This window comes from Homalodisca vitripennis, chromosome 5 (genome assembly GCF_021130785.1).
Source record: "Homalodisca vitripennis isolate AUS2020 chromosome 5, UT_GWSS_2.1, whole genome shotgun sequence".
Classification (NCBI taxonomy): Eukaryota; Metazoa; Arthropoda; class Insecta; order Hemiptera; family Cicadellidae; genus Homalodisca; species Homalodisca vitripennis.
In genome coordinates this window covers 106335707-106361845 of record NC_060211.1, presented here as the reverse complement: position 1 = coordinate 106361845, position 26139 = coordinate 106335707, and the positions used below count along the sequence as shown (strand labels likewise).

The 26139-nt window shown below is 31.7% G+C and overlaps 1 protein-coding gene across 3 annotated transcripts in view; it reads right to left on the bottom strand.

Moving 5' to 3' along the window:
* LOC124362654 (kinetochore-associated protein 1) overlaps nucleotides 1-26139 on the bottom strand; it is an 87352-nt gene that overhangs the window by 13242 nt on the left and 47971 nt on the right. For all 3 annotated transcript variants that reach the window (XM_046817348.1, XM_046817346.1, XM_046817347.1), the window contains exons 18-28: nucleotides 25880-25950; nucleotides 23863-23979; nucleotides 17892-18049; nucleotides 17568-17725; nucleotides 15742-15948; nucleotides 13709-13857; nucleotides 9749-9885; nucleotides 8228-8358; nucleotides 5954-6054; nucleotides 4213-4473; nucleotides 2975-3143 (exon numbers count right to left, since the gene is read on the bottom strand). In XM_046817348.1, the coding sequence (XP_046673304.1) occupies nucleotides 2975-3143; nucleotides 4213-4473; nucleotides 5954-6054; nucleotides 8228-8358; nucleotides 9749-9885; nucleotides 13709-13857; nucleotides 15742-15948; nucleotides 17568-17725; nucleotides 17892-18049; nucleotides 23863-23979; nucleotides 25880-25950 (1659 nt within the window). The remainder of the gene's footprint in view (nucleotides 1-2974; nucleotides 3144-4212; nucleotides 4474-5953; nucleotides 6055-8227; nucleotides 8359-9748; nucleotides 9886-13708; nucleotides 13858-15741; nucleotides 15949-17567; nucleotides 17726-17891; nucleotides 18050-23862; nucleotides 23980-25879; nucleotides 25951-26139) is intronic.

The window sequence follows — 26139 nt, the reverse complement described above, 5'->3', positions numbered from 1 at the left end:
CAGTAGATTGCCTTTACTGCTAGAAAATTAAAAAGGTTTAAACAAATTGATTTCATGCAAACCTGATCAAGAACAATGGGACATTTATGGGCGGGATGTAGCGGCCCAATTAAAATTATTATCTCATGCTCAAGCAATGACTGCCCAAATGGAGGTTAATAATGCATTGACCAAGTGTTGTTTTAACGATTAGTACGGCAAATCTGTAGAACCGAACAACCTTTTATTAGTGTCAACCATTATGTTTACAAATTCAAGTGATTCCAGTTTTGTTTACATGATATCTCCAGAAATTGAAGGAGAGGAAGAGTTATGAAACAACATAATAATCACGACCACCACAGCTGAAGAACTTGCACAAAACACTTTTCCACAAGTTTTTACTGCTACAGGCTACAACCAGAATGCACTAAACCCTACAAATACCGCCCAGTTTGCACACAATATGTGATAGAAATATATATATATATATATATAATTTCAATAAACATTGAATCACAAAAAGTACTTGGTCCACCGGAACTCGAACCCGGATCTCTCACTTGCCGGGTGAATGGGCTACCATTATTTTTTCCGATTCAATTATTTTGTATTTGGCCGTATCTGTCACATATGCGTTTAAATAAGCAAACTAACATATGATCGGAAGAACAAATACCTGTCAAACGACTTTTACTTACATTAAATTGTATAAACGGTAACAGCCTTATTTAATTTCAATAAACATTGAATCACAAAAAGTACCTGCTCCGCCGGGACTCGAACCCGGTTCTCTCACTTGCTGGGTGAATGTGAGTTCGACAGATGTTTGTAAAGTAATTTTTTTCCGTGGGCATAAGTTTATTGGAATTTGCCAAATCAGAATCAGAAAGTTTATTGTCTTTAAACATGAACCATGCAATTGACAAAGTCTTCTTTTACAGTAAAGAACCTATTGAAATACACGTTTTCCTAGAGTGTTAAATCAATACAGGAAATAACTGTCAATATTAAAAAATGCATTCCATATATTTCTTCAAATTAACCGTTACATCTTTCTTAAATACACAGGCCAAATAATTTTTGTATAGTAAAAAGCTTTATCCTCGTTATTTCTTTAGACATTCTTAATGGTACATGCCATGCTTCTTGTGGTAGTTTTTTTAAGTATCTTTACTTTCATAATGAAATTACTTTTTCTAGTTTTTTTCCAGTTTTACTGGTAACATTTCTACCATGTGGTTCATTCTAATACGATAGCTGTGCATCTCTAGCCTAATCTTGATATATTTTCTTTAATATCAACTAAACAACAATAAATATATAAACTCAATAGAGTCATTATTTGTAATTTTCTAAAAAAGGCTTACTTGATTCTTTCTGAATATTTTTTTTACTGGCCTTAGATCTCTATTTCCATGTAAAAAAACTTTTTGATAACCACAGCTTTTCAACATAGTGTAATTCCATATCTCAGATGAGAGTGGAAAAAGGCATAATAGGTAGTAATTAGCAAATTTACAGTCACAGAAAACGTAAGTCAAGAAATAAACAAAACCAACTAAAAAGTAAGTAAATGCCATGTAATAAGTATGGTGGACTATATATAAAGTATTTAAAAAATTGCATTGTGTAGAAAAAGCTACATTTGAACACAGCTAGAGGTATTTGTTTAAAAATAATGTTATTTGCATAACTATATGTTATCATATATCAATTCCTTCAATATTAGATGCTGAATAATAATAAATTAGTATCTAACTGATAATGAGCTGTTTTAGTTGTAAAAAGTAAAAAAAAATAAACTAAACAACCAAAAAAGTCAACATTATGTTGTGTTATGCCCCTTAAAGTCGATACTAAAATTGTGTTTCCATGGCAACTAACACTAATTTACATTACAATTGTCTATGTATATTAATTGAAGTATGTCTTCAGCTACACAGACCATAAAAAGAAAATGGGTTCTATTCAACAGCTTGTGAAATAAACAAGTAAAACTTAAAAGCATGTGCAGTTAGTCTGGATGAAATTTGAGTTTGAAGGAATTCATGTTTAAAATATTAAATAACCAAAACCGAAGTAATGTTAAATTAACTCAAAGTAATGATATAGATAGTGATACTTTGCTTTTCATTTTCAATATTGTGACTCAATACAATAACTAATTTTATTGTTACGTTTCATTTAATATATTTGTAATAGATTTACTATAAAATACATTACTTAATTGTTATTACCTTGGCATATTCCTGAAGAGTATTAAAGGTTTCACACACTTTTAGCAATACATTAGGATGATGTACAATTTCACACTTGGAAAAAATATTTTCTGTAATTATTTCCTGTAGCAAGAAATGATAGTGTCACTTTTGTCTTGGGAGGCATTGCTTTTCTCATCATTCTGTCTTGTTTTAATGTTTTACCTTTAACAGGCTGTAACAGCTTAAACTCTGGACTCATCCTTAAACATGCTTTATCTAATGGATCCTTCATATGTAGCTTCCTTATGAACTGAGATGACGCGACATGGTTTCTTTATAAAAACCATTTCCTGGTCCACTCATTTTTTAACTCTTCCTCCAACCTTGGAAAGATTCAGCGATAAACTGCCAAAAAAGATTATCACATATTACTTTGAACTCTTCACGAGACAGAACAAATGATGAGCACTGCTATTTTTCATCATCAACTGCTGTGCCGGTAGTTTCTGCGTGTGAACAGGTTTTTGTTCAGCTGGAATGGCCACTGACATTCCCGCAACTGGCCCAAAACAACTGGTCGCAACAATTGTCTCTTTAATTGGCATCGTGTAAGCCCGCCTTTACTTAAGAGGTAGCTCTTAAAAAATTATAAAGCTGTTTTTTATATTATCAATACAGTATATTTCCAGCCTAAATACAACTAACTGGGCTTGACCTGAAAAACAAGCTCATTGATATTCACTACATAAACCACTTGAAGTTGACAGAGTTGGTGTCCACATTACTCTCACCTGGACAATGGCTAAGAGTACCAGTTTTGCGTTGCAAGATGCTGCTATCATCGTACAATGCACAGATGAGTTCTTGAGGATGGAGAACTAACTCCAGGTACTCTGGTTTGCCAAGTCCAGAAGAATGGAGAATGTGACTTGTACACACTGTCAGGTACTTCTTCTGGACCTACATATTTGAACAGTGTTGTACTACATATGAAAGGAAGTAACTTGACATAGATGATAACAGATAATGGAACATATACTATATAAGAGAAATTTTAATGAATTAATAATTTTCAATACAGTTTACTTAATTTGTACATGGCACTGGTTCAACTCATACCAAGTAACAGCAAATAGATGTATCATTATATAAACAAACTTAAAAATAAATAAATAATCCTAGTAATATTATAAATTTGAAAGTGCCTTTGCTTGTTTGTTTTGCTTTCACGCGTAAACTGTTCAGTCGATTGTACTGAAATTTACAGAAATATTCTTACGTTCTCTGGTATGAATATATGCCTATTCTTATTTTTTTTAAACCGTCCGGGCTGCGCCCTTCTGGCCTTTAAAGTAGAGAAAAATCCCATATTGGATTGAGAGAGCCTGACAAATGAAATGAACTATTTTGTGTTAACATTGTTTTATGACAGCACTATGCAATGCCTACTAAATTGCGTACAAAACAGCAGGTAAATGCTAGCAGTGCAGTCATAAAAGACAAGATAGTTTATTTTTTTCTATACATTTAAAGACTGTTGTGAAACCTACCTTAGTTGTATTTTAACAGAAGTAGGATCTCAGTGCTGTTTATGTATATGTATTTTCTTGATCGGAATAAAGGCAAAATTGACTATGGAACAAAAATACTGAGACCGGTGTAAATTAAAATGGCCATACATATACACTTTTGAACATATTTTCTATTAAGAAAACAAACACATATACGTATTTGCCTTCTTGCCACGTGACCGCAAGAAGGCAAACACAACATTGGCGTTGGAAAAATAATTCATTTGAACCAGAAGTGCTCATAGAGGTGAAAAACCTACGAAATCAATTAGCATTACCATAAGTATTTAAGGAAAGACATTGCCCCTTGTGTTTTATATGTAACTAGCAGTTACCTGATTGGGGAATATAATGTACGGTAAGAGTAAATATTTTAGTGATGAGTCTTTGATGACCTTCAAAACTGTCCCTAAAAACCTTCTGAATTAATCAAACAAGAAGTATGAGACAAAACAAACCTTGGCAAAGCCGGCCTTGGCCTTCTCACTGAAATCTTGTGAGAGCCAAGTCTCGGCCTGCAGGTAGCAGAGCTTGGCTGCTGCCATCTGGTCTGCTCCTGGTGGCATGTGGTTGACCACATAATAGAGGGCAGCACTGGCCATCTCCTGGTTGCGGATGTGACGTACACACTCCTGTATATCCTGCAGCACACTGTTGTTACAAGTCTGTAGCCGCCACCCACTCTTATCCTTGGATCCTCCGGCCAGTTGGTCACTGGTCTGTACACAATAGCATCTGCTTCATTAACATATTCCCTATTAAGAGATAATTATGAGGTAACACACAGGGCATACACATTATTTACCAAAGAATAATTTGTTTAATTAATGTATGTTTATTAACATGAAATTAAAGCACACTACTTGCCTTTTTTTATGGTATACCGTTCACACTTCAATAACAGTTTTTTGGAGTAAGTTTCCTGAACAACTTATCTCAAATTCTAGAAATGTTACTTGGCCTCCCAAATCAGTGGCCTACCAAATTTTTGTGGAGTACCACAGGAGTACCTTGCTTATGTCAACAGAACACCAAATTAAGAAAAAATTGAAAAATGCAATTACTCAAGAAATTCCATACTAGCAAAGATGCTGACTTACACAATGCAGGATTTTTTAAAGAAAGTTGAGACGTACATTTGACATCATGGACTTCACCTTAACAGAACTTATTTTGAGAAATAAAACTGTTTTCTATATTTTTTTAATCTCTGTGTTTGTATAATCTACAAAATAGAAAGATCCAAATAAAGGCAAGATGCTTTAATTTTACAATAATTAATGCTTTATGCAATTAAATATGATTTAGATCCATACATTGATAAAAAGACATTTACATACTTTTTGATTTGTCCTATTACTCCAATTATATATTTAATTCCTTCTAAATTAATAAAAATATTAATTTTTCAGCAGGTTCTTTCTAAATAAGGTTTTACAAATCAATTATACTAAGATTTAAAGACAAATCTGAACAAATTCATTTGAATTAAAAAGCATGTTAAATTGTAGTAATAATTTGAATGATCGTGAACAATTTATACAATGCAATTGATACAAAAACAAATACAAAGAAATATTATGTTATACATAAATTATGTTTCTTCTTCATAAAATATGTTTAACTGAGTTAATAATTGAGCAGCAATAACAGAATGTAAACCAAACTCATTTTTGAATGTGTACTCAAGTATCAAGTATTCATATAGGTAATCTGGTTATCTTACTCTAGTAGAACACCTAAGTATTTTGTAACAGGCATTTACAACTATTTTTGGAGACAGTTAACATTTTTGAATGTGTACTCAAGTATCAAGTATTCATATAGGTAATCTGGTTATCTTACTCTAGTAGAACACCTAAGTATTTTGTAACAGGCATTTACAACTATTTTTGGAGACAGTTAAAATCTGTAAAAGTTAAAATAAGTTCTCAGAAGTATTCATTTAACACATCTCTACCATATCAACACTAATCTTTGCTCAAGGACTTACATTAATTTCACCTGAGAAGTTCGGCACAAATAAAATAAATTTAAAGCAATAAGATTAATAAAATTACAACGCTGGTTTTTAGATATCCTGTCTTTCCTCAATTTTATTAGATAATATTTGATGGGTCTAGTTTTAATGAAGATCCATCATATGCTCATGATTATCCTTGAACATTTACATGAGTACCTTTTACATTGCAAACTTACCAGTCTTTGAATTGTAAGTGTACACAACATGTCTCGGTCCAGGCCAAGATTAGGAATGATGTCGTACCATATTTTATATGTCTTTAAGCTCAACTCTGGCTCTAAAACAAAATGAAAAAAAAATTTAGTTTACTACAGATTTTCCAAACATGAAGAAATTAATCAATATAATAATATTTGCTGTGACTACCACACTCAAACATTCAGTATTTAAATACAATCACTTTTGTAAGTGTATAACTATACATGATAATAGTTTTTTTTACACAAATATACCACCTGAATTACCAAATTTTCAAATATTTTTTTCTCTTTATAAATTAAATCGTACAGTTCACTCTTATTCACGTTGCTTTCAGATTTTAATAAACTCTAATTTGTATTCAAGTGTTTCGATTTCTCATCTCATCCTACAGTAATGTAAGCAACTGTCATGTTATGACAACTATATCACAGATTACCAAAAATTACAACTCAATCTTTTATAACTGGAACAGATTTCTTAAAAGAATGCAACGATTGTCATTTGTTGCCATTAGCCCTTTTAGCTCGTTTGTCAAATTATGTGATTGTCCTTCAGTATGTGAAGCTATTATTGGTGCCCATGGCTCTCTGTGTCAGCTCGAAGGAAATCTAGCTTGCTGTGCTCTTAATGGTACTCTCTACTTTCCTGCTCTTCAGGTTACTACGTGTGACCTACTGAATTATGGCGCAATTTTGAAATACAATCCTTATCCAGATGTGCTGGAAAGTGCTGCAATCTCTTTGTCAATTAATAAAATAAAATAACCGTTCACCATTTGCAGTATATACCATAGCAAACATTGTTCACAATTGGTTTTTATCCAAGTGTCAGGGCCACTGTAGCTGCCATTGTGAATCCTGTCAATTTGTTGAAATATTAGTGCATTTGGTGGAGCCAAACATCAAAATATAGAAATTAGTTTATATTCTGTTGATATCAGAGACTTACTTGAAACTAATTTTATTTGTATGCAAATAAAATACTTTTATATTATTTAAAGGTCAAGTACTGCCATTTAAATGTAAGTCAAAGGGATGTACATGGTTATGCGATTGCAAAGTGGAGACTGCAAATTCAGGCGAGCTGAAAACACAACTACCTGATATATCACTAGATCTGAGCGAAATATTAATGGCCTTAGAAATACAAAGAGTTGAATTAGCTATGTAAATAACAAAAATGTACATTAATTCATTAAAACATCTTGTGGGAATTTTGTTATTACATATACTTTTTTGTATAAAAATATATGTGACATTTAATTCAATAGTTATGGAATATTTGAATAAATTTGTATTTATTCCTGTGAGCCAAATTTACTCTGAATTGATTCATAAGTTTGGTTAACACCAATCCAAATATACTATTTCAACTCTTTGAAGTTTGTTTTTGACAATGAAAGGATTGTGAAGGAAACAGGATTTTTCCGAACATTTGCCATTGTTCAGTGATACAAAAAATCATATTCATTGATTTTATTGATATATTGATCTTCTAAATCACTGAATGATGGCAAATGTTCGGATAATTCCTTTTTCCTTTGCTATTTTAACTTTCAAGACCCTGAGGAAGTTTTGGTAAAGTTAAATTTATTTTTTATTTCTTGGACAAAGGTACAAAATGTATAAAAACAACCAACTAATAACTTAAACTGGTTTTACATGTAGACACACCTCATACATCCGCAAGCCATAGCTTCCATAGCAGGGCAAACATTGTTAAAAGAATAACACTAGTTTTTTATTGATTTGTCACATGACACGCAATCCAATTTGTTCCCGACGGAAATAAATCAATATATTAACACATTCCTTCACATTCATAATAGTTTTGTAAACTATAATATACACAATAAACTAAAATACAACAAAACGGATATTCGTGTATGATGTGTTTATCGCAATTTCGATTGTACAACATATCCATATGCCAGATATCCATGCATGCCATGGATGCAACATATCCATCCGTATGCCGTGCTTTAAAGATTAACTCAGGAGAGTCTTGCAACAAATATTTTATCTGAAAGCCAAAATTCCATGTTTTACAATCACAATACTTTTTTACAAAGTGTAGGTATATATAAAAAATCGTAAAACATGTTTTTGCACTCAGCAAGGAACTTCTTATTAATTTAAGAACCCTTCTATGTGTTATATCTTTTCCTCAATACTTCTCTACATGAACTTACAAGTGAAGATCTGTTAGTATTTTAAGAAAACTGTACATACATTATAAATTACACTTACTAATGGTACTCCAAGGAGGTTCTTTCACACAGAAAGGAATGAATGGCAGACGATATTGTGATATTGGTGGCAGGTGGTTCGTATTAGGGAAGAGCTGAAACCACTGTTCTTGTTCTGTTTCACTGGGTGCGCTGCAAAGCAAGCAATGATAATATTATTCTAATACAGGGTGTCACCTCAAAAAATTTTCTTTTTATGTTTATTCCTGGTTTTTAGGATGAAATATTTCTGATTCCTTTGTCTATTTTAATATATAATCAAACATAGTGTATAAAACTACAGTATATAGTGTTTAAAAATAATAAAATCAGAAAAATGTATAAAAACAACCAACTAATAACACAGTACTGCCATCAACTGTGGACATGTACAGGGTTTGCGGTTTGCAATGTACCAAAAATTACGGTTCGGTACTTACAATAGAAAAATGTTATTAGTTCAGGACAACAATTAAAGAAATTTTACTTTTACCTTTGTTCAGAAATCACAATTTTAAATTGGCTGCACACTATTAAGACACACACTACCAATATATTATAAACATTACAAATTAACCAATTGTCTATTGTGCCACAAAACCCCTTTCAAAGATTAGTTATATTAGGTAGAAGGAAGCTAGACCATGTATCACTTAACAGCCTAAGGATAAGAGACATTCTATGGAAGGGTATTCCCCATCATCAAACCTGATCTTCATAATGCAATGCAGTTTCATGCAAAATTTCAAGTGTAGAGTTCAATTAATTCTCGAGATTACTGATCCGTTTCAACATCTGTTGCAATAAATAAATATTATTATATATCATCGCAAACAAACGCATATGTACGTTTGATTTCATTTATCTGTTTTTTTAGACAATATATAAATCAAACAAACAGTAGCAACCATAGCCACCAAATAACAGGAACAGCTGTTGGTCGGCAACACTGCCTAAAATATCATGAGACAACGTGAGCTGCATTAGTTAACTTGCAATATTTCCAGTTCAAAAATAACCATTTAACAATGCATTTTTGGCCCTTATTTTGATTGAAATTTTGGTATAATTAGGTTTGGCAACTGTGGTTCAAGTCACGGATTGTTGGTGAGATTGTAATCACGATCTATGAAATGTCATGTCATGACACAACCATGGTCAAATTTCCTACATAATGAAATCAATCTTGGACTAACTAACATCAGGGTCGGGTCACACACATGTTGATCACCACACACATTGTCACAATCAGGGTCTATTGACGTACTCAGTACATCAATAGTCCCATATCTTCAATCATAGTTACAAGGGCCAAAGGTCATACAATATAATGAATGAGATTGCCCTGCTCCCAATTTTAAAAAGTAGTTTACATTATTAATTGCTTTCTACAGGTTATTGATAAAAATGTATTTTTGAGATTTCCTCAATTTTACAACAGGATTTCCAGTTTCCCCAGTCAAGGACCACCAGGTTATATCTTGATTGCAGAGTTAAGATCATTCATGTACCTTGGAAGAGCTAAAAATGCAATCACAACTACCTTATTCTTGTGTAGGACTGGAGGAATTCCAGCATACCCTGGTAACTAAGAATCTGTTGGATGGCTACTTGCTGGGACAAGACATTCTGGTAGAGTTCTGCCAGCACAAAGTATACCTCATAATAATAGTAGTTGACCTGTAACACATCATATACTTACATTCATAAGATTATGTAACTAATTAGTTATTATATATTGTAAAACTTCTTGCTGGGACAAGACTTTCTGGTAAATGTCTTCCAGCACAAAGTATACCTCGTAATAATAATAATAATTGACCCGCAATGAATCATATACTTACATTTATCATTAATTATTAGTAACCAATTAGTAATGTTTTATATATATCCTCATATCATATTTAAAGTGGTGTTTTAATGAATAAACTAGTGCTTTAAATTAAAAATTAAAAATTTGTAACAACTAAAACAAAGTATACAGGGTGATTCCGATAAAAGTGCGCTTTTTTCAGGGTTGTTAGAGAATGAATACAAAATTTTTGTTGTCCAATACACATTGGGTCGCAAATGTTTTTTTCCAAGAAAATTGAGACTTTTTGAAAAGCTTCCTTGTAGGCAAGACAGTGTTGTTACCTTTGAGATTTGGACAAAAAAACACAAAGCTGCTGAAACAAAACAGTATTTCCTTCATAATAATACATAAATGAACCACATAATGTGAACAAGTACATACAAAAATTATTATTGTAGCAAGTATTCAAAATTTATCCTGTATGTGTCAATATAAAGCTCATCTCTTTGTAACATCGACTATCTTAAATTTTTAAAGAATTGGGGTTTTTTCTCCCATTTCTGCTGCTTATTAATATTTTTTTAAATCAATATGTTTTATGTTCATGTTTGCATGAAGTGGTTCTTTTATTAGTAATTAAGAAGAAAACACGTAATTTAGTTTCAGTATCTTTTGAGTTTTTTGGTTGAATCTGAAAGGGAAAACTACGTGTTGCCTACAAAGCGTTTCACAAATTCTCAATTTTCTTGGAAACAACATTTGCATAAATATGTAGTGTTGAACAAAAAGAGATAAAGAATATATCATTTTACCTAACTTTGCCTGTAGTGCAGTCATTGAAGCGAAAAATACGGTCTTACCTCCGAATTTTTTTTACTGTGAACCGATTTGCATGAAATTTTGGAATTAGGCTCATCTTACCCTTAACTTAAAAAGTGAAAATGATCTGAACTCCGCCTATTATTTTTAAGTGGTGTAAACAACCCCTTAATGGAAAAATCGACATTGAGCCATTTTATCGCTAGAAAACATGTTTAATAGTAAGTGGTGAAATTTTAAAGTGTTTTATAACACAATTACCTCATATTAAAATCATTTTCAACCCCTTGAACATCTTACAACCCTTGCAAACAACCCCTTAATTGAAAAAAATCACAAAAAAATACTTTGGTATGATATAAAAAGATGTAAGTATAGAGTTAGTAATATTTTATATTTTCTATAATTATCAAATTTTTAACCCCCTTTCAACCCTTGAAAACTACCCCTTGATAAAAAAATTGTTAAAAATTTTTTTTTATAAAATGAAAAGGATTTAAATATTATTCCACACTCTCGAAAATGATTAACATATTCTTAAGCTTTTCTACCCTTAAAACTACCCCTAAATTAAAACAGTAAATATATATGATTACATATTATTTAAAAATAATTTAATTTAGAGTAAAAAATTGCCATTTATTGGATAAAATATTTACAAATTATACAAAATTTACTCAAATGTGTTATATATACATATAAGAAAGTTGGTATGTATTCATGCCTACGTTTCCAAAATATATGAGCCATATTATGTATATATATACACATTACAATAGTTTTGGGTCTCTATTATACTGCGTACTTTCACATTGCTCCAAATATTCACAGTCCAAAATTTTCAGTTACTAAGTAGAAAAAAATATGATAAGTTTTTTGACCATAACTCCTTCAATTTTCATGCTATCACAATTTATAAAAAACCATTGTAAAGTTAATTAAGAGAGCTACAACATCCTTCATTGCAATATATAGTAAAAAACCTTTTTCTCAAACGGTGAAGGGTTAAAGGGCTTAAGAGAGGCTGTGATTGCGCTGCCACGCGCTTTTAAAACAATCATATTTCCGTCAATTTTTGTTTTACAGAAAAATCAAAAAATCCAAATTGTTTGTCAGAAATATACCTACATTTTTCATACCTACACTTTTATTCGTATGTGTCGTCATTTTTGAGATATTATGAAAAAAGGTGGTTTTTTAAAAAATTTGGAATTTTTTTTCATCGTGACTTTTTTGAAAAATATGTGTCCTGAAGCAGCCAAACTGATACAATCTATTAAACTCTTCATAATACAGTTGATTCTAGGTGGAATACGATTAATTTTAATTTTGGTGGAAATGGCACTTATGAAACCCATTGATTTAAAAGAAAAAACATTAGATGCTCCTCTTATTTGCAATACAGCTCACTTATTTTACGTGCAAAAGACTTTTAATAGTGCTCATTTTAAAGCTTATTTCAAGCACTATAAAACTCTTTTTTATTAGAATGCCTAAAATGCATCTGCTCGCCGCTAGATGGCATTGACCACATCGATTAAATTTGAGACAAAATAAAAAAACGGCTTTGATTTTTAATATCTAGCTTAATATTGCACTTAGAATACTTTATAAAAAACAAAATTGTTCATTGTTTTACCTGCTACAATTGTGTTCCTTATAAAATTTTCGATAAAACGTATATTTTTGGAGATATTTGCAAAAAACCGATGAAAAACGTGTAACAATTGCGAATTTTCAATTGCCAATAACTTGAAAAGTATTGGATTTTTCGAAAAACGTTATAGATGATTTTTTGCTTAAAATTAGGCCTTCTATCGATATCCTAGGTTATTTTGAAAAAAATAAATTCACTCCCGAGAAAGGGTGGCAACCACCCCCAGGGTGGTTGCGGAGTTCAAATCATTTTCACTTTTGAAGTTAAGGGTAAGATGAACCTAATTCCAAAATTTTATGCAATTCGGTTCACAGTAAAAAAATTCAGACCAACAATGCTTCAATGACTGCACTACTGGTAAAATAAGGCATTTTTTATCTCTTTCACCTTTAAATCTAATCTAGATATCTCATAAACAAAATCTAATCATAAATCATCCTGCTGTGAAAAATTTTTCTAGTGGACATCTGCCAGCACAAAGTATATCTTGTAATAATAGTCAACCTGTAACACGTAATGTACTTACATTTATCAGATCAAGTTTCAAACTTGACTACATAGCATTCAGATAATTTATTCTGACACAATAATTAGAAAAATGTCCTTTATCCAGATCTTTCCTTCACCTTCACACCCTCTTTAGACAATCCTGCCACTCCTCTTCCAGTAATTGTACTATGAACATAATGGATCATGTTTAAATAATTCCAAGATTAAAGTGTTCTAGTTTGGTTGTGTTCTGATTACAAAAATTATGACAAGATTTTTTTCATGGTAGGTTTTGAATATTTTGATAAAAAATTGTTGTTCGTTTAGAGTTTATTTATTTATTTCATAAACTTGGAAAGATTCTTTGGCAGTATAAAGATGAATAAACTGGTCATATACTCATGGAGAAGTAGTTGTGTTTAAAAGTGGATTGTAGAGATCCGTAGACAGCAAGTCTTCTGGACTGTTTTTTTTTTACACATCTCTTTCATCACTACACAATTTTTATACCATTTTCAATTAGCAATGTTTGAGAATTGTGTATATAAGCAAGATTCCTATTACCACATTCACAATTTATTGTCTATTATTTATTAATTTGATTTCAGGTGAACAGTTTTTCTACTTGTATTTCTCCTTAGAACTGCATTGTTCAAGTGATTCCCTCTTTAGTTGAACTAAAAGAATTAAAACATTGTTAACTTGTATAAAATACACCTATAATTAACTAATACAGTACTGACCTTGTTCCAAAAATTGCAGAGACCATTCTGTATTGATTCATTCCACGTCATCACTCCTAGTTCAGACTTGACAGCCTTGGTCCCTAGCTGGTGCAGGACAGCCCTGCACTGTTGTAACAGCTCCTGTTTTGAGTTCTTAACCACCATAACTGAAACCATTAATACATCACAATGTTTCACATAACACATTTGTGTCTTAAAACATATATCTCAATTTTTAACAGGTATTAGGTAAAGGCATAACTGATGTGTATTTTAGAAATATTTGGATTATCAGTACTACTAATAACTAAGAATAACTAACTACGAGGTGTGGCTATTAAATAACGAGACTGACATAGTAAAAAATTTGTTTTTACATATGACCTTGCCACGAATCATCTTTAACGTATTCTCTGCCATCTTTGAAACACTTAAGTCATTCAAAAACACGTGCCTGCGATATACATTCGTTGCCATACACTTTTGTAAGTAAATTATAACCTTCAGTAGAAGTTTTTACAAGTTTAAGCGAAATTTCACAATATCTCGTTGCTCTACTATTTTACTAACCATTTATCCGGCAAAACAAAAACAACAATAATGGGAACATAACCTATGACTAAACAAAGTGTTTACAGAAGCGAGACTAGCTGCATACTAAAGAGAAAGGTTCACACTAAACAGCTGTTGATTAATGGTGGTTGGCGCATGCCTCCTTGATCTAAAGCAGTATCAGTCTCATTATTTAATAGCCACACTTCATATCTTGTAGTTCCAACCAGAATGGTATGGAAAAGTTCAAAATTGACCATCTCAAATATTATTTCTTTCTTTTTTTAAGTTCTTGTAATAAAAGTTCAAATGGTTTTTCAATTATGTCTAGTTTTCTTATTTCTTTATAAAGAATGTTACTAAGTGATATTAAACATATTTTAGTAACTTCCTCTCTTAAATTGAATAAAACTAAAAACAACATATGTCTTTGTGAAAGTATGAAACTAAACCACTAGGTGCACCATTAACCCCCAGATTTAAATAACTCTTAACATTGCACTAAATACAATTTCATTGTATTTGCAGGTAGGATACAAAATTTGTATTGCAAAATAAGTCGCCACACAAGTTTAGTATGTTACTTAATTTGTAATATCTTAATGTAGTGTTATTATTTCTAGAGTACATTACTGTTGTATGAACCATATAGAGTATAAGTGCTACTATGATTGGTGCTCTTCATGAACACAAGAGCCAATCCCCTATTGCAATTGTTGGTACTGACAGACTTTGTAGATGGATTGATAAATCTATTTGAAAATAATCTGTTTTGTTTGTCACAATTAGTGCAGACCATTATGATAATCTGCCACAATCTTTTGCATGGAAATGACTTATAAAATTAATTGTTTAGTTAAAGTCTATTTTATAAATCGCCTATCTTCAACATTTATATCTGGGTGCTCATATTACTCTTTTTTTGTACTTACTGCTTCCAGCAATAAACATAATAACATTTAAGTTCTATTTGCTTGTTTACGACACTGATAAACATACACTTATTTAAATAAAAAATAATTTACACCTATATATACAATAGCTTCACACAAAATAAGTTAAAATTTCTCTTTGTTGAGCCACCAAATTTTAAAATGGTTATAGCATTATGGTATTGTATCTAGCTAAATGTTGTGAAAGGACTAAATACAATACGTTATGCCATAAGTACAAAATTCTATTTATATTGTTTATAACATTATTACTTCTAAATTAAGTATCTATTACCACAATGTTTGGTATGGAAAGCAATTGTTGCTGGTTTAATTAATGTATTTTTAAACGGTCTGTACTGTTTGCCACATGATTACTGTCCAACATTACGACCAATAACCACAATGTTTGATAAGAATGTTCCTAGCAAGCAGGCATCAATATATTTGGATTTAAGACACTTTTTATCCATCATTCCTTAAAAATCTAAATTCCTACAAAAACAATGATTCAATAAACTGAAAACGAGCATTTGTACAAACCTTGTATAATCAATGCATGATTACCTTTGTCCCCTGAAGAAGGGACCTCCGTAACACGCATGTCTGGCTGCCAGTTCAACAGCAGGTACTCCAAGTACATCATGAGGCACTCTTGTAGATCAAAGAACATGTCCAGACAAAACTCTTTCAGCAGAGGGATGGTTATAGAAGGTAATGATATTAGTTTTGAAATCAACTGCTTATGTTCATTGTCCGTATCTTTAAATGCATCTGTCAGAAAAGAAAAAGAATATAATGCAAGTCGTCACCAATGTGTCCATATATATTCCTTCTCACTATTTTAAAAGTGTAAAAGTATCTGGATTAAAATAAGAGGTTACCAGTTTAGTCCTTTAATTGACTAAACACTGATATTTTCCTTTATATGACAGAATGGCCAGATCTATTGGGAATGTGAGATAAAAGAGTGTAAACATGACAAGTATTGATAATTATTAATTAATAAACGTTTTATTGTACACAAATTTTTAATTAAAATCTTACACTTGTATAACTTACATTTGTAGTTAAGTAGAAGTATGACGTATTTCATGTTTTATACTTGTGACCAATGAAGAGGTGTTGAATTGAATTTATTGAATAAAAGGAGTTTTTGAACTTGTTGATTGTTATTAAACTATTTATTGATGCTAATACTCTTAAAACTTATTATTTTTGTTAGTACAGACACTACTAAAAAAATAGTTAATTATTATTGCATAAATTTCAATCCACTTTAACAAGTAAAAAAGAACAAATTTAAAACGCTTACTACTAAAAAAGACAACTCTTCCACACTTCTTAACATTGTATACCTGTACTTTAGCTAGTCAGGTATTACTATAAAAAAACCAACGGTTTAACTTAATTCAAAATCCGATAAACTGAAAGTGCCTGTCTCTTTACAAAACTCTCTTTTGTTCGGGGTTTAAGGGAAATGGTTTTGTTAGAATTAGGGAGTGGTAATATAAAATAAAATGATAAATCATGGAATACTTAAAATATTTTGGGATTCTACCAGAATAGTAATCACAGGAATCCAAGTACAATACAGAACTAACCACAATCAACTCCAGTTGATACCAGTTGTTTTTGTTCTTTATGGTTGGCAAGTTTCAAGAAGCTTTAATAGAATGAAATAATAAATTAAAATATTATTTTGTAGAGCTTAATGATTATGCGATATTTTATAATTATGTATTAAGTGACATGTCTTTAGTGTTAGTGAAGTTGACAACAACATGTAGGTTGTGATTCCTGACTTAGGCGTGCCACAACGCTTTAGTAAGATTTGTTTATTTTAACTTAGTTTGTAATTATGTATTAGGTTAGTTTCTTTACCTGAAGAAGAGATCAGATTGCAGATCTCGAAACATAGTGTTACTGTTTTCTTGTTTTTTCACTGAACGATGGCAAATGTCCGGAAAAATCCTGTTTCCCTTCACAATCCTTCCAGCGTCAAAAATAACCTTTAAACAAAGAATGTACAGTGTGTTTCAAGTATGATAATTTTTTGCCTCGTTCACTCGCTGCACTCAAAAACTGATTTTAGTTAAAAATTTCAAACTGTCACAGGTCCCTTATTAGTACCTATATTGAAACGTTGTTACGTGAAATCTGCATAAAATTTCTTCTAGTTTTTCAATAATATTTTAATTAAAAATTTGTCAAGACCAGCAAGCAGAAGTTGAAGGGTTCAAGCCTCAATTACAACACTCAGTTTAGGACATTTTCAATTTACTCAATTTAAAACATTTTACTAAATTATTGAAAATGGGTAATTTATCCATCATCAGTATTTATTGATCACCCATTATCAGTATAATGCCTTAAAAATAATCAAGTCTTACCTTTGTAAGGCAGCCCAAGTTCATTTAGTTTTTTTGCCCATTTACAAGACATGTGATGTTTTTTGAATTTTTTTGTGAGTTTATCAATCTTATTTACTTCGCAATAGGTGAGTGCAAGTTGAGAAATAGCACTGAGCCGTTGGTAGTTGTAGCCGACACTGTAACAATTGAGTACAAGTTCAACATACTTTTAATTTAAAATTCTACATAAAATAAGTTCTAATAATAAATTCTACTTTAAAAGTTATTACATCTCGATAACATAAAAATTACTTAAAGAATAATACTACATTTACATTGCTATTTAATCTATTAAAAGCATACCTCTGTGATTCCTCAACAAGAAAATCCAAGGCTTCATCCTTGCTGAAGTAATGAAGAAGAGATAGAGCAAGTTCAAGATCAAAATTGCGCATTCTGAACAACTTTTTTAGAAGTTCCTTAATACTCTGAGTTAAAAATTTATCCACTGGTGTACTTTTCTGCAACAAGACAGAAAGCTTAGTAACTACTGATACTATAGCTATAGTGTTAACCGAGACATATTTACAGTATGTTTGATTAGTGCTGAGTGTCTAGAGAGACAGTTTTAGAGCAGAAAGCAATAGCTGTTTTCTGTTTTAATCAGATCAATGGTGTAGTTTAAAGATCACAGACCAGTGCTGTTTGTTGGCAAAGCATACAAAACTGCACAGGCATCTGAAAACGATTTTTGCTTCAGACAAGTACAGGTACAGTATAATTCCTGCTATCCAGATTTAATTAGCAACAAACCAGATCCGGATTGTAAAAGTAGTTTTTGCAGCTCAAATATGCCTGATAAGGGTTATGGTGAGAATGGTTACAGGACAAATCGGCACTCATTCTTTAGAGTTGGAAATATTTCCTCAGCAATCCTTACAAATCTTTTTAAATTTTAATATCATTGCATAAAAATCTGATGTGCAACGTTGTTACTTGTTAAACTCAGATACCTATACTTTTTGATCCAAGAGTAGGCAAGCCCTTTCCACCAGACAGTTTGTTATCTATATATATATAAATGAATGTTTGTGTATATGTCCTTTATAGAATTGTAAACAATGTGACCAATCGTTATGAAAATTTGAACGTATATGTATTTTCCCACGAAGAAGGTTTATATGATATGCCCATTGACATAACTCACCACCAGGTGACACTGCAAAAAATAAAAGTTTTCAAAACGCCTGCACATTATTGGCTGCAATTACGCGACAGTTACGTATATTAAACAGCCAAACACTATTGGAAGGCGATAAGTTATGATGTATATTTGTCTTTAAAATAAATGTATGGTCGAACTTAAAGCTTGAATGTTAGACCACTTTATAATAAAGTACATGTACGTGTACAATACACTTTTGACAGATTTCTTAATCGTAACATCAAGGCAATCTCTAAATCGGCGTTGGCAATATAATTTACTTGAACCAGAAATGCTCATACACGGACAAAGATTACGAAAAGCATGCAAAGCCACAGGAAACAGCTAGTAATTTCGTATAAAAAAGAAAATCAGTTTACAACACATGATTTTAACAAAGGAATTTTTTAACTCAATTTATTTCATCCCTACTTTCCACTGCTGGGTTTGGTTCAGCTGACAGAAGCGTGTATATCGTTTCAGGCAGAAATGAAGACAACTTTTTATTATTTTTTATTTTTTTCCCTTTCTTAAGGCACTAAGTAAGGGATCTGAGCCCTGAGAAGTCTGTTCATAGTATCCCTATTACACGATTCTCTGGAGAATTTTCTTGTGTAATCCTGTCTGTACGTCCTAAAACGTTTGTTGTGTGCCACTGCTGTTTCTTCAGATAATTGACCAATCAATAATAAAGAATTTTTTATTATGTCCAACTTGTGGATGAGTACCTTGTGCATGGGTGCCAAGGGCATAGTTTTATGTATAACTTTATTCAGTGTATTTTTCTATATTTATCATGTATTCACTTGATATTGTTTCTACAATTACTTTAAGTCTGTATATTAACTGGTAGTCTACACCTGTAATGTCTGAGGCTAATTTCGGATCTTCAAGGAATCTCCTGTTTGTATTACTGTCATTAGTAATTCCAAAGATTGTTTTAGGCATATAAACAAACTATCAACTTAGAAGCCAGTTTCATTGCAAAACATTGTCTATATTTCTATTTTTCTGCTTCTCAATTTCTTTTTCCTCTTAGGATTTTCTTTTCCAATACTGTTTATTGTCAATTTATTCGCTAAATGCAGAATGCTTTTCAAAAATGTTATTCTCGTATGTATAATAGACAGGCCGAACTCAGTAGCTTATTTTGAAATTCTTTAAATTCTTTGCAAGTTTCCCCACAAATGCAATGACTTGTAGATGTTGTTCCAGTAGCTGCGTTGAAAGACTTTTCCGTCTACCATTGTCATAATGAACTGGTGTAGTTGACAAAAAGAAACTTCCACCAATGTCAACCTCAGTCGAGATTAGAGAATCAAAGGAATTATTTACGAGATTGACCTCTTCATTGGTAATATCGTTTGCCTCTTTAAGGACTGAAATCGGATTACGCAACGGAATCAGAGGGATGAAAGTGTTGAATTTTTCCATAACACCTTTTCAGTGTCCTTGCCACAAACTAGTCGTACAGGTGCAAAGCAGCTTTGGAAAAATCAAGGTTTTGCTTGTATTGTGCTTACTGTGATCCGTCACAACCCCATTAACATATAAACTTGTTTAAAATGTTTCGCTCCTGCTCTTTTTTTGTGATAAGACCTCTTCCAAAAATACCAATAATAAAGTTAATATCAACTGATTGTTGCAGTTGGATTTCGGCGCAAGTGCTGGTTATTGTGCTTGTTTCTGGGGGAAGATAACACTTTATTTGCTTCTTGAAATAAACTAACATCTAAAAAAGTTCTTGTTAATTTTTCTTATTATTTCATACTGCCCCAAGTTAAGTCAGCAACTATAAACATTTTTAATGTTTCTATGGGGGCTAGACACGAAAGATTTGCACATTTAGAAGTACCATAAGCTTTTTTCGTACTTCGTTGCACAGGTCATAGAGCTTGTTATATTTCTGAGTACGTTTGAAGCATTTCGTTCTCCCATTTTACTTAATTCAACTTGTGCTGCATGAAGCATGACAACCTCTTCTAAGTTATAGCAGACCTTTCTGTTATTTCTTTTACTCCTTCCATTGAATTCCATAAACTGATGTGATTACAATTTCAAATGTACAATACAGCCAAACAATATTGTTTTTTTTTTAATACCCCTTCTATTTTGTATACTTTAATCTGTCTTTGCTTCATTTTAAATTTTAATAAATGTGCAAAACTATTTTTGTATTTATTAGACTGTTCTCCAGTAAGGTCATCCGAAGAGCAAAGATAATCTTTTACAATACATAGTATTTCTTCTAAGTTACTTTTTTCTTTTTCATAATGTTGAACAGGTATTTACAAGCAACTATCCTTACTCCTGAGGTACCCACACAGGGTGTCCAGTAATGAACAAATCTAAAATTCAAGCACATTTCAAGGTTTTCAAGGCTCAAAATTATAAAATTCAAGGCTATAGTCGCGGTTTACTTTTGGCTCTTTATCGGTAACTAACAATTTTACAAGCCAAAATCAAGTCACGAAATAGTGTTCACTTTCCATGTAACAATAAAGATTTCTCAAATATTTAAGGCCTAATAACAGCATTGTGATATTTTAAAATAATTGCTTAAAAGAATAAATACCTTTATTTTAGAAGATGCTCAAAGATAGTAGGCCCTCTGTTTAAATTACTAATGTCCTTATACATTATTAACAACATTTTATAATTCGTTGTTGAAAAATCTACAGTAAATGAGGTTTTTTTCATAACCTATAACTTATAATTGAACTTCCTTGTGTTCAAAAAGTTAAAGAAGTTTTACTTACACTGCGGCCGGCCCGGCCCGGCCTATCCAGCCTCGGTACACAAAAAGGCCGGGCCAGGCCGGCCGCAGTGGGCGGGTGTTCATTTGATTGCGCGTATTTCGACTTCACAAAAAGGCCGGGCCGGGCCGCCCGCAGTGGGCGGGTGTCCATTTGATTGCGTGTATTTCAACAAAAAGGCCGGGATGGTCGCAGTGGGCGCCTTGTATTAGTAACGGCAGCGGCATTAAAAAAAATCAAAATTCCCGATTTTCTACAAAATACAAGCATAATTCTCGCCCTATTCAAGGCAGGTAAAATTCAAGCATAATTCCCGCTCTTCCCGATTTTCAAGGCTGCTGGACACCCTGCCACAGTACCTGTACAAGTAAACATTGTTATATATACATAAGTACTTTTTCACAAATTTAAATTTTTTTTGTATGAAGTTTGATGTGCTGTGAGTTTGTGCACCCACAATATTCCGTAGCTGATTTACTTAGAACTTGTTAAGTAAGTCTTAAAAGTTTTCATATAAATTTAAACAGTTGCTGGATCTACACCAATACCAAAACAAATATCTTTCCAAACATAAATTTCTTTGAAATTTTGTTCTTGTGTTGGACTTAATTTGCAGATCATATATTGCATATTTTAAAATACATATTTGTTGAAATATATTATATTTGAAATGTCACATACATGTAGTCTTCGAATCTATTGCTGTTTAACACCAGGTAAACAATGAACTCTTCTTTTCACTCACAAAGTTAATGCTTCTATAAATCACTGAGAACAGACACATACGTATGGTTCAATTTCAAGTTCTGACTGGTTTTTTTTTTAGTAACGCGCAACGGTAGAAGAGTGGGGACAGTGTCCTATTGTTCATTTGAGTGTCCCCTGCCTCAGGTAGTCAATGTAAAGGGTTTTATTTTAACTTTGTTATTTAGACTTATGTCCGTGTAGATCAATCAAATACTGCAGCGTCGGCAGCACGGTGTGGTGTCTAATATTTTATCTTATAGTATCATTGAAAAACAGTATTTTTAACACTGTAAACTTATTTTCCAAATGCAATATACTTCTTGCGGTTAGTTGTTCTTTCACACTTTTGTCACAATTTGGCGAGAGCTTTTCTGGGAGTTTTTCGAGAAATGCATCGCATTTTCTCTGGTTGTTTAGCAAAATGTGACAAATGCAATCACACCTTAATGAACCCTGGTAATATGAGAGCTTAGTGTCAGACTCTTGTTTTATCAATATTAAATAATAGATGTTTTACTAGTTAGTTAATATAATATATTTAATATTACTTTCTTTTTCTTTTTAACTGACTTGACTTTTTTAATTACAAACTACTTAACCCTTAGATTATACTTTAACACTTTTACCGTATTACCGGTCTGTGAGATCGGAGGGGAATTTCATGTTTCTGAAATTGGCACTACTGGTGTTTGGTTGCCCCCTCCACGCTCAGTAGCTGTCAACCGGTCTCCCCTGAGCCGTATTTGATTGGTTTTAGTTTGTCTAGGGCGTTTGACCTTGAATCAGTCGAGTTATTTTGTAAGCGCTACGGTCTACTGTACTGGACGATACGGTTACTGTAACTATTCTACCGGTCTGTCATACCGGGTGATACGGTTAAAGTGTATATAGTTATTACGTGTTTGTATATATTAGTTTTTATGTTTTATTATACCTTGTTATAATGATAAGTGACTCGGAAATTTTAAGAGTGAACGATGGAAGATTTAACGAACGACTTTTACAACTCCTACATAACGTTGAAGGGGGTGATAGTGACGATGAACCTGTTGACGATTCGGATGAAGATCCAAACTACGTAGTGTCTGATAACGAACTAAATCAAAGTATTTTGTATGCCTTTTTTAAGTTTTAATTGCTTTGGTAAAAATGTATGTGTATTTCTGATACTTGTAAATACAGCTTTATACTATACCAATATTCTAGAATATTATTTTCCATTCTAAATTCCCCAAATTATTAAATTTTATAATTTTTTTGCAATTATAAAAATTTTAAAAATATCAATTGTAGTTTTGTTATCAACAGGGAATAATTATTGTAAATATATTTTGTGTTTAAATCTGAACTAAAAAACAAGAATAGCCCAAAAACAGCAAAATACCTCCCTCAGGTCTGTGAGACCGGATGATACTGTAAGTGATTGTAATTTCATGATACGGTAAAAAGTGTTAATATCTAAAAACTTTTAACATCACTCTATGGGCTAACTATTGTATACATTTTTTTATTGTCTATGTTAATATTTCACTATTTCTAATTTATGTATCTAAAATGTGTGTTAGGTATAAAACCTAAAATAATAATAATAAGTACTTTAAAAGAATATTTTGAAACCCACACTTACTATAAAAGCGGGGTTAATTATTTTTTGGGACCAGCAATGATCAATCATCAACCTTATACAAGTGAGATCCTGTTGTTCTTCCCTCAATCTCTGCCATACCAGCATTATCTCTCTGTTCTGAAACATTATGGTAACACCAATCAATATACATTAAAGAAAGATAACACACAAAATGAATGTAATAATAAATAACTATTACAATTCAATTGCATAACAACAATACACTGCTGTATTAAAGAGATTTATTTAGTCATTTTTTTAACTAAAAAAGTAATTACCAAAGCTAGTTACAAACAAAAATTGAAATAATTTGCCCCAATAAATCAAATACAGGTTTTGGGGATTTTAATATAGGTGTAAAAGCAGTAATGAGGGCTCAAACCAAATGTGGTTCATATCTAAAGACCTGTTATACTTAGATAATGTCCTAGTACAACTGTCTGTTATATAAACATTACAATCTTGTCTCACTCACATCTCCTAACTAAAACACTATAAATGTATTTATTATAAAGTATATTTGATAATTTGTGTGTATCCTATTTGATTAAATTATAACATTGCAACTGTTATTTTCATGAGTAATATTGAATTAAGTAACCAAATATTGGTAGACTTTTAGTTTACCAGTGCAATTAATAAAGTCAAAGTCAAAATCTCTTTATTTACATAGTCTTCAAGACTAGTACTGGCGTCTACATGATATAATACATGGTAGTACAGTGAAACAATGTAATAAAACTCTGTAACTGAGTAATTGCAAAGTATAATTTATGTCATTTTAATAAAAAGTTAATTTAAATTTCAGCAGAAATTAATTTTTTAAACAGGGCATTAGTAAATTGAACATAATGAAAATGTACTTGAATAAACAAAAGCTATTATTAAAATTTATAAAGGTATTTAAATATATTTAAGCCAGTAAATAAACTTTATTAAATTGATTAACTAGCTTATCTTTCTCAGGACACATTATTTCCTCTAACTGAAAATATTATAAACTGAAACCAAAGACCAAACTTTATTGCACAAGAGATATAATAGAAAGTAGTTAAATCCTGAAAGGTGGTTACTATCTCCAACAGCCTAACTTTCTGATATGAAATTTCATTATAATTCTCTTAGATGATAAATAATAAAAATCTAGACAGGATCCATCTTATAATATTGTAATTAGATAATTGCAACATGATAGGTGATTTATAGTGGTGGATTATCTTCAGTAACTGGTTATCATGGATTTTAAGAACCTGTACGTATCATTAAATAATGGCAAGTATCTAAAAAATCCTATAACTTTCACAATACTTCCACTGTCACAAATTAATTTGAATCAAAGAAGAAACTCCCAGTGATACCTTAACTGTTCTTTAGAGTATGTCCTGTCTCGGGCCTGAAAAAACATAAAACAGTGATTTAGAAAACAACCACAAACCACTGGTAAGAATCTTTTGAAGTGAGGGTAATACTGTGGAAGAGCTGTGGGACGAGACAGATATTACTGAATATAACTGACTATTATATACCTTTTGAAAACCAGGATTCTATTTCTGAATAAAATTCTGGTAACTCAAATGCTAGAGCAGCCACTTCTAAAAAACAAAAAAAAAACAATTATGTGGACCTTTAGTACAATAATGAACTAGAAGATAGTGGAGAAACCGAGTTTTCTACACATAACATACTTATTGTAGGAAGGGTTGATTTAATTTGAATGTTGTATTTAGCTCCAGTTCACCTTCCTTTTGTTGCAGCGTATGGTATCTGACGCTGTCTCAGACTTTACTCCTGGAATCTGGAGTCATGTTTGTCTGAAGAGACCCAAAGAAAGTCGGAGAGGAAGAAGCTCAAAACGAATCTTAACATCGTTTCGACATCTAAGACACCAATAAATAGGTGAAGTGGCAGCCTCATTGGCTCATCAGATGCACAGTTGTGAACTGGAGATATATTCAACATTCAACTTAAAAAAGTAGTATCACACAGAATCATAATATAAAATAAGAAATCAATTTACCTCATTAGCTACTTCATTTGTATTTGAAAGGAATGAACTAGCAGATTTGTCAACTGGTAACACTGCATTTTCTGTGAAAATACCAAAATAGAACATCAGAAAAAGTGAGTTGACATAAACTGGATGTAGCATTCGCTACATAGCCTGATTAAAATTTAATTACTAAATATTTATGGAAGAAAATATATACACAAATATTTTTGAATTTAAGTAGTTTTGTCAAAATATAGGTAAAACAAATAATCTAATTTCACAAGAAA